The sequence below is a fragment of the Zosterops lateralis genome (assembly GCF_965231275.1).
Source record: "Zosterops lateralis genome assembly, chromosome: 12".
NCBI classification, from domain to species: domain Eukaryota; kingdom Metazoa; phylum Chordata; class Aves; order Passeriformes; family Zosteropidae; genus Zosterops; species Zosterops lateralis.
Window position 1 is genome coordinate 12,215,338 of NC_139772.1, and position 10,058 is coordinate 12,225,395.

The window sequence follows — 10,058 nt, forward strand, 5'->3', positions numbered from 1 at the left end:
CAGCAGCAGCCCAAGTGTAACCCAAGTTCAGGCAGACACCGAGGGCTGACACACAGTGCCTTGTTTACATCTACCCAACTCCTGCCACCATTAACTGCACACAGAGCTACAGCAACCATGGAGAACGGGAACACACTGACAGGTCACACAACCCCTGAGAAAAGGTGACATCGACAGTGTTTTCTCAGTTTTAAGGACTGTCAATATCTGCTTGAAAGCACAAGTTACCCGAAGAATCCACATCTCATTTCAACTACACGTTTAAGTGGACATTTAGGACACTTAAGTGTCCTGCCGGAGCACCAGCCAAATTTGCATCAGGTGGGGGAAAGTTCTTTGCCATCACAGCAAGTAGAGCAATACCTGGTAGGGAAGGACTCAGCGACACAAAAATTACAAATGACTGGGGGGAGAAACACTTGTTATCTAACCCTGAGAAAATATCTCCAAAGTTTACTTTCTCCGTTATTTCGCAACCCAACAGCAACACAAAGAAATTGTGAAACTCGACTCACATTTATGAAGGGCTTGCACAGAAAAGCACAGCATTTATAGTAAGTATCAGTGCACAGCTGAAGCTGCCAGTATCACCTGACACATATTCAGGTGACAATCAGCACATTCAGGCTTCCTCTTTTAGGAGTTATTTAAAAGAACGACGAGTCTTAGATGGCAAGACAAAAGAAAGCAAACGAGCGGATAAAAGCACACAATCAGATAAACAAAGCACAACTTGGCACGCAAAGGCTGAAGACGAAACTAAAAACTGCGAGGAAATCCTTAAAGCTCGTAGTTTAGTATTTTTAGCGACAGCGCAAGGTGATGTTTGGCTCTGGCTCCCTTTCCCTCCCCAACGCCCCGACGGCGCCGGGAGAACCCCTCTGGCCGCCGAGCGGAGCCGCTGCCGCCCAGGGCCGGGCACACACTTACCTAAGGTGAACTCCCATTGCTCGTTCCCCAGAGAGCGCTCGGGCACCACCTCCAGATCTAGCATTGGCTCAGGTAGCGCGGGGGCCGCGGGCTGGCACGGCGGGTCACCGGGTCGCTGCGCCGGACCCCTGCGGGAGGGACGCGGGAGGGAAGCGGGAGGGAAGCTGGCAGCCCGAGCCCGGCCCCGCCACCGCCCCCTGAGGGCACCGGCCGCCCCCGAGCCCCGGGGGCAGCGCTGCCTCACGGCGGGGCCCCCGCTCGGGGCTGCCGGGGGGAGGCGCGGGCTCCGCCGCCACAGCGACCGGCCGCCCTGCCCGCCCCGCGCCCCCCGCCCGCCCGCTGGCCCCGGCCGGTCCCCGAGCGCGGGCGGCGCGGCCCCGGCGGGGCAGGGGAGCGGGCGCGGCCCCGCCGCTCGTCCCCGCGGCCCCGGCCCGGCCCGAGGGGACGGGGGGGCTCCGACCCCCCCCGCGCCGCGGGGCCGCGACTCACCTCACTTGCGGCTGCTGAAAAAGTGCTTTGCAGCTGTCGTCAGGCGCGCCCGCGCGGGGGCGGGGCGAGGGCGGGGCCGGGGAGGCGCGCTCCGCCCCCCGGCCGTGGGCGAGGGGGGAAGGCGTCGGCTTGGCGAGGGGGAGACGCAGGTTCGAGTCCCACTCCGGCCCAGTCAGCAGACGAGGTTCAGACCTACAGCCCCAGTTAGAGCCGACGCGATAACCTCGGGATGCAAAACAAAATAACCGGCCCAAACCACAACCCAGGGCCAGCCAGTTTTTCCAGTTGAAAGGCCAGAGTGGAGGAAAGAAGAGCTAAGGAGAAATTAGTCAGTGGCACGAGCGAAGTTACCGGGACGAGCTCGGGGGTGACTCAGTAAGGAAGAAAGGAGAAAGGAGGTCATTGGCTTTGCAATGTTGTCTGAGCAAACAGGGGTAGTGCCAGCCAGGAGTTCTGACCCCAGGAAAACCCACATTTCCCTTGGGACAGGGCTCACCGTGCAGGAACCTGCTTTGGTTACACCCAAAGACCCCAAGTGCCAGAAATATCCGCAGAGCTGAGGAGGAAACTGAACTCTCCCGGTAGACCAGGATGTGCCACCACCTGGGACAACCCACATCACACCAGCCCCAGCTTTTTATGGTGGAAACTCGATCCAAGATGAAAGGCACCAGGTCAAGCATTGCCCAAATAAGCAGAGAACTAAAATAAAAAAAATAAGGATATGGACCCTTGCCATGCTCACACCTCCTCTGGAGCAGGCCTGCGTAAGTGATGGAAATTCAAGAGGGTGCAGATGTGGAAGCAGCTGTAAGCCCTTCTGTTGGCAGATTGAGGCTCCAGGAGGGGCAGAGGATGGGGTGAGATGCATTTTTTTCTACATTTATTTGAGGGTGGTAGTAGATAAACATCTCCTTGGGTGACACCCATCTTCTGTCCCCTCTCCTCTGCTGCATCCCTCCAGGTGGGGATGCTCAGTCCCAGCCTGACCCCCATCCCTGTGCTCACCATGTCCCAGCAAGGTCTGCAGCAAGGCAGCCCCTTCACATGGACTGTCTCACAGCAGGACAGAAAACATCAATAAAGCACACCCTTCACAGCCCAACACAGAAATCTGAGACTGCATATTTTGAAAGAAACAAAGTCAAACATTATTTCAGCTAGGTTTGCACTGTGGCTCCTTCCCACAGGCAGAGCAAGCCATCCCTGGCAGGGGGGATCAAAGCATTAAAAAGAAATCCCAGTCGTGTTTGGGAGCAGGACCTCAGCCAGGCTCTGCTCTGAACACCACATTTCTCAGCATCTCTCTTCAGGTCACGGAGCTGTCAAAGCAGGTGAGATTTTAATGTATATGGCGTGGAGCAAGCCCCAGGGAAATCAGCTTTCCCTTGAAGTCAGCTGCATGTTGCTCTATTTATTATTCATGCCTTGCTTTTTTTTTTTTTTTTTTTTTTTTTTTTTAATCCAAGCATGGTGACATCTTAATATGCTGAAAAGCACAGAGGTGCTGCCAATGTTTCCCCTTCACTCCAGCCCTCTGACACATCTTTATTGGCTCAAAAACAGAAATTAGCCTTTCCTCTCCTGGGAGCAGGGCTAATCCTTATGAGCCACTTGCCTCTCTCCAGCTCACTATAGATGTATGAAATATATATATATATTTGTAGATATACAATATGTATTATTTATATGTAACTTCGTATTGTGACACCCATAAGAAAGCTACTTGAAGGAATACCTTCAAGAAATTTTGTATACCTCATTCATTTAACAGAACACAAAGCACAGCCCCTACTATTAAGCAGGTCCATGGCATGTGAAGCCCTCAGGCTGAGGTGCTGGGTAGAAAACAGGTGGGTACAGATAATTTTGGGCTTTGCAGAAAGCCTTCTCCACCTCATTCTTGTGTTGGGTGATGCCCTTTGAATTCCCAGTGCTGAAAACTGGGCTTCCATTAAAAAAGTTTCAGCATCCCTTGTAAGAGAGTATCACAAGTACAAGCCGAATTCACCAAGGAGAAAAAAGGCCAAACACAAGGGCAGAAAAAAAAGTGTGTTCCTGAGTGTGCCTCTCCTCTGCCACCCATTTTCACACATCAACCCAAACTCCAGACTAAGTGGAGAAGGGCTGGACACTGCCAGGTCTGGGACTTTATCCTTTAAAACATTCACTGATGCATTTACAAAGGTCTGTCACCTCCTCCCCGAGCTCCAAACACACCCCTGACATTGTTGGGAGGGCAGAGTGCAGCTGCCACGGGCAGGAAAAGGCAGTGGCACCCTACAGGGTTGAGTGTTTTCTGATGAAGTGCAGGGATCCCCAGGATGAGGAGCACAGACCAGCAATAAATCCCAGCTGGCTGAAAATCCCACCTCAGCCTCCTGAAGGAGGGCAAGTGCAGGCACAGCTGAGGTGGAGCCCCTCCTTGCACCCATATCCACCACAGAGCCCAAGCCCCCTCCTTCTCTGGGTGCAGAAAAACTCCCCCATGCACCTAAGGCATCCTCCCTGGATTCCCAGAGCAGCTGGTTTCCTTTCAGACCACATTCCTCGTTCTGTCAGGCAAGACAAGTAAAGAAGAAACCAAATCCCAAGTCACAGAAGGCAGAAAACCCACCCAAGGCTGTTTGATGGCTGCTGTCTGGTTGTACCAAAGGAGAGCAGCTCCAGGGTGGCTTTTGAGCCCCTGGCCTCAATGGCAGTGGGTGGTTTGCTGGTGATCACCAGCTCCAGAGGGAAACCCCCAGGGTCAGCCCCATCTCCACTGGGCACTGGCTTGTTCCTGTCTCCTGGAGAACCTCTCCCACCTGGAAATCCAGCTGCTAGCTGGGTTAGGAGTTTTTTGGGGTTTTTTTGCACAGCTGAGCCAGCAGTTATGAAAATTCCCATTATGAAAATTCCCAGTTATGAAAATTCCCAGATCCCCCAAAACCTCTTCTTCCCCAAATCCAGCAGGCACCCCTGAGCTTCTCATGGGCATGAGGATGTTTCCCCCCTTGGATACAGGGGCCAGGAGCAGCCAGTATCCATCCAGGGGTGCTGGGATGGAGGTTCTTTGTGTGTCTCCACCACCAAACCAGACTGCCAAAGGTCCCAAGTGGTAACCAACATGGGCAGCTGAAATCAAACCCCCCAGACTCCCAGTTACTCCAGGCAGGGTGACACTTTTGAGGCAGATTGGGCAAAGCACCATCATTTTGGCAACTGCTCGTGACAGGCAAAACTTAAATTTTAAAAGAATAAAATTACCCTTCTTACTCTCCAGATTATGGAGCACTTCTTGGAAAATTCAGCCCCAGGGCTCAGGAAGCAATGCACAGCTTTCTGAAAGTCATAATCAATTTTTAAAGCCTGACTCTGTTGTTAATTTTTCTGACTGAATGAATGGCAGTGGGTGCATCCATCAAAGATGCTTCTACGAAAGCCTTGCGATGCCAACACATTTTGGGGTGAGATCAGCAGCTGTAGGGGATTAATGGATTTTTACCGATTTTTTTTCTAAGATTTTTCTGATTTTTTTTTTTTTAACTTAAGGTTTTTTTCTAAATTCTACACGTCTGCGGGGAGATATTGGCTGAGAAGAGCTGGACGTTTCAATCCAGCCGGTTAAAAGAAAGCAGAAAATGGCAAAAGTCCCCAGGAGGGACAGGAGCTCCCCGGGGCCGCAGGCGGGGGATGCAGCGATGCTCAGAGCGAGGGAGAGCTGCCCTCTCCCGATCGGATCCAAGAGCGGCACGGATAAGTCTGTAAGAAAATCTGCCCCGTGGCTGCTCGTAAAAACGGGTTGAAAGCAGATCCCAGCCTTGGCAGCACCGATTCAGTTGGAGGAAAGACATTTGCTATAAAGCTCTGAAGTTGCTCTGATTTTTCGGAGGTGCATTTCCCGCTGCGGGGCTCCGGGCTGGCACTTGGGGATGGATCCAAACAGAGTTGGCAGCTCCAAGAGGGAGCCTCGCACTCTCCAGTGGAGGGATTATCGCGCATCTTCGGGGGGATTTATCCCACAGCCGAGGGTTCCGAGTCCCACCGGGCTGGGCAGTGCCAGGATGGGGTGCAGGGCAGCACCGACCCCGGACCTTCCCAGGGGAGACCGCTGGTCCCGTTCTTACCTGGCTCAGCATTTCTCCCCTCCTCGCCTGCGCTGAGCGTGCCCTGCCCTGCCCTGCCCTGCCCTGCCCTGCCCTGCCCTGCCCTGTCGGGGTGGTTTTCAATCACCCCGAGCCCCGCTGAGCGGCGGGCAGGGATAACCCGGGCAGGGTGTGCAGGGATAACCCGGGCAGGAGCTGCAGGGATAACCCGGGCAGGAGGTGCAGGGATAACCCGGGCAGGAGGTGCAGGGATAACCCGGGCAGGAGGTGCAGGGATAACCCGGGCAGGGTGTGCAGGGATAACCCGGGCAGGAGCTGCAGGGATAACCCGGGCAGGAGGTGCAGGGATAACCCGGGCAGGGTGTGCAGGGATAACCCGGGCAGGAGGTGCAGGGATAACCCGGGCAGGAGGTGCAGGGATAACCCGGGCAGGAGGTGCAGGGATAACCCGGGCAGGAGGTGCAGGGATAACCCGGGCAGGGTGTGCAGGGATAACCCGGGCAGGGTGTGCAGGGCTAACCTGGGCAGGATGTGCGGGGATAACCCGGGCAGGAGGAGCGAGGAGCGGCCCCGCCGCGCTGCCCCCGCAGGGCTGGTGGGGCACAAAGTGCCTTGTTCGGCCGGGCCGGTTCCCTGCACACACACACACACACACACACACACACACACACACACAGCCTCCAGCTTGTCCTGAGCCTCCCTGGGCTGCGGTTCACATGCTCCAGGACAGCATCCTCCTCCCTGCTGGGTGCTCTGGACTGGCGGCTGTGCAGCCCACCGACAACAAGGATTTTGGAGGCGATTCTGTGCTTGGCCAGGGGCAGGGAGGTGATGTGTGCCTGGCATGGGCTGTGGGGAGCATGGCAACGCTACAGCTCGTCCTCAGTCATGACCACGGTGATCACCAGCATCACTTCTCCCATCCCACATCTGGGCTCCTGGCAGCTGCAAAAGCTCTCCTGAATTTCTGCACCGCGCTTGGTGCCTGGAGATGGGCACAAACGGGGGGTCCCAGCGCTCACCGAGGGTGCTGATGAGACGCTGACCAAGCACAGCCTCTGCCCCAGCGCACAGGGCATTTCTCAGGGCTGGGGCTGAGGAGGAGGGCCGGTGGATGGGCACGGAGCACTCCCGGGAAGGAAAGGGAGCAGCAGTAAGCGCTGGCCAGGGGAGGAGCTGCTCAGCACAAGGCAGCGGCTCCTGCATCGCCCCGGGGCAGCGCCCCCCGCCCGCCGCCGGCACGCTTTATGTGCATTGCACAGAGCTCCAGATACATTTTAAAAGCTCTGATTCGTGCAGGGCGAGATCTGAACTGCCTTCGGCTTCATTAGAAACAGATGCGCTGGTTTCTCTGTGCGCCAGGCGTGGGCAGGGCGCTCAGCCCACGGTGCCGGGCAGGGGCCGGGCTGGGCAGGACGGGCACCGGCACAGGGGACGGTCACGATGGTCACCCGCTCCTTCCCGGATCGCTCAGCACCGAGCCAGCGGCGGCAGCTGCTGCGAGGGACCATCCATCTGTCCGTCTGTCCTTCCAGGAGCCACTGCATCCTGCCTTCGGCTGCTGCCCAGCCGGGCACTTAGCGTTTTAATCATGTGTTGAAAACTGGTGGGAAAATTTACCCTGGGGAAAAGCACAGAGATTCTGTAAAAAAAAAGTTATTTAAAGCACAGGTTTTATGAAGAAAATAAAAAAAGTACAAGATTGGTTTGGGGATTCTACAGAATGTCCAAACCCCATATTGCAAAGGTTTATGGATCCAGGAGTGCTGCACGTGTGGCAGGGCTTTCACCTGGGCTCAGTTTCACCTCCAGATATATTTCCAAAAGGGATATTTGCTTGTCAGAGCTGATGATGAGGAAACGTCATGGGGCATGGGATGAGAAGGAGGGAGGGGGGTGAGCCCCCTACACTAGTCTGCTCCAGCCCTGGTGCTTGGGGTTTCATCATTCTGAGGGAGATGAGTCAGAGCTGCAGGGGCCCTCTCAGAGCCCCTGAAGATCTCTGCCCATTTTGTCACTGACTTCTGGTGAACGAGCAGTGAGGGGGTGACCTGAATCTTACTAACAGGCTGTGACAGGTAGAACCAACAACAGAGATGCCCTTTGAGCCTCACTCCCAATGTGGTGCCCCATGGTCCCAGTGGCACATCCTGCCCTGGATGCAGAGCTCTGGATGTGGAGAGGCTTTGGAGGAGCTGCTGAGGAGGCACCTTGTTGGGGTTGGTGGTTTCAGAGTGTCACGCAGCCCACCGGACCACCAGCCCCAGGTCCCGGCAGTCATACACCAGATGTGCTCTGCAGAGCAGAACTGAAAGCAGAACTAAAAAGAGGATCTGTCCTCTCATCTGTGTGGGAGCATCCGCCAAGAGGCTCTGGGCTGGGGCTGTCACTGCCAAGCAAGTGTTTGGGGTTCCTCAGCAGCAGCTCTGACCTGAGCAGAGGCAATCACTGGGCAGCTCAGGGACAGTCTGTGCTTGCAGCTCTGCCTGTGCTTCCCTTCCCTACTCACCCTGGCCCCCAGACCTCAAACACAGGCAGAGCAAATGACCTGTGAAGTTCCCTGCCCATCACAGGGGAACTGGACTAAATGCTAAGATTTCTTCCAGCCCTGAGCATTGTATGATTTGTGACCTGGAGCTGGATCACAGCTGGCTCTCCTACAGGGCTGAGCATCCCCAACTATCCTCCTCCTCCTGGGCAGCAGCAGTTGTGGGCTCCTGGCTCCATGGACAGGCTGCCCAGGTGTCTGCAGGTTGGTGGTAACCCTCTGGTTGGCTGGGGCTACTGGAGAAGGCCAGTGAGGGTCTGGATGGTGGTGGCAGGGGATTGCAGTATCTCAGCTCTAGAGAGGTGTCTCACCATGGTGCTGCCCCGTGCAGGAGCCATCGGGGAGCAGGGCCTGGAGTGCTGTGAAGGACAGAGCTGTTCAGCTCTTGCTGGGGTGGGAGGGCACCTGGTGCTTCCTCGGGGTAGGTGGCACATCATTCTGGAAAATGAGACACTCAGCAGTCTTCCTGGCTCTGAGGTGATGGCCAGTCTGGTGTTTCTGGGTAGAGCTGCCTCTTTATTAAGAGTTGTCCCCCCCACAGCTTTGTTTGCAATCCAGCAGCAAAGCCACATTCCCTCCAACCTCTCTGCTCTCCTCCAAGCTTAGAGCTCCCGGGGTTTCACTAGGAGGTCACTCCCCCTGTCCCCCTGTGCTGTGAGGGGCCAAAGCCCTGAAATTCTTCCAAAATCTTGTAAGAGCAGCAGAACAACCCCAGACATCTGCTTCAGTAACAGTCACATGGGAAGTGATCAGGGACAAGTGCATCCCACAGACAAAAAGCTTTGGTTCCCTTACACTGCTTGTTTTCTATGCCTAGACTTTGCTGGGTTTTTGTAAGGTATGAATAACGAAAGCTGAAAGGGTTGGGCATGCAGGTGGGAAAGGCTCAGAGGGACAGACTCTCCCAGCAAGCCAGTGGATAACAGCTGGAAAAGCCAGGAGCTTTCAAGTGTAAACTTTGTTCCAGCTCTAGAAGGTCTTGCTCTTTTCAAGTTAAACCCACGACCTGTTCCAGGGAAGAAAGAAGTTTGCAAAGGGGGAACGGTGGTAAAGCCACCAGTTCCAATGAAAAGCAGAGAATCACAGCCTGTAGAACAAGAGAAAGTGGAGCCCCAGGAAAACCTGTGTCCTCCAGGACCTCATCATCAAGTCAACAGGATAGAAAACAGTTACATACCAGAAGAGCTGTGGGAAGCAACAAAGGCTTGGCAGAAGTCTCACCAGCTGTGATAAACTGTGGACCAGGCCATTATGAGGCACAAAACTGAGCAAGAAGCATTCTGGTTTCCCACTCCTTTCCCCTGCCATCCACTGTGCCAGGTGACAGCAGAGAGAGGCAGCACTCAGCTCTTCTGTGCTACTTTTTCTCCCTCTCACTCCTGATTTTTAAGAAATGAGCCCAAGGCAATTCTGAAAATTCACTTATCTCAACCTGTAATTGAGAAACCTATTTAATAGTTACTTAAACCCTGAGCAGCTCTGAGCAGTGCAGCAGTTGATGAATATGCATGGCCTGGGATTTGCATTTGGTGGCAGTGTGAAGACAGGATGTCAGGCAAACGAGCTATGAGAAATGTTGCCCATGCAAATGTTCACTCTGCTCTAACTTCTCACTGCAATTCCCATCCTTGAAGCCATTTCTGTCATTCTCTTATTTGCATTGGAAATGTAGTAACAAAATAATGCAACTTTGCAGAAATTGGTCCTATTTCTGTGCAGACAGGATGGATTCTTTAATACATCTATGATAGAGTGGAGTCCTGAACTAAGAGCAAACAAAAAAATATATAAAAGTCCTGCCAAGATCATCCCAGGCCATGCAGTTCTGGAGTTCTGTGAAACCACATCTTCATCTAACTTCCCAGCCCTTACCTGAACAAGGCTTGTTATTAGACAAACCATCACAGATCTGCAGGAACAGAAAAGCTGCTGTTTTCACTCACAGTTCATTTTCTCAGTTTTCTGCTTTCAGAAAGGGGACCATGAGCCCAGGACAGCTGCTG

The 10,058-nt window shown here is 54.3% G+C and overlaps 1 protein-coding gene across 2 annotated transcripts in view; it reads right to left on the bottom strand.

The window, feature by feature from the left end:
• The window catches only part of PHAF1 (phagophore assembly factor 1), a 35,566-nt gene extending 34,107 nt beyond the window's left edge, over nucleotides 1-1,459 (bottom strand). For both annotated transcript variants that reach the window (XR_014591009.1, XM_083870418.1), the window contains exons 1-2: nucleotides 1,420-1,459; nucleotides 931-1,058 (exon numbers count right to left, since the gene is read on the bottom strand). Coding sequence is in view for 1 of the 2 variants with exons in the window: in XM_083870418.1 (XP_083726544.1) it covers nucleotides 931-994 (64 nt within the window). In the remaining variant the exon portion in view is untranslated. The remainder of the gene's footprint in view (nucleotides 1-930; nucleotides 1,059-1,419) is intronic.
• Between the last annotated feature and the right edge of the window lie 8,599 nt (nucleotides 1,460-10,058).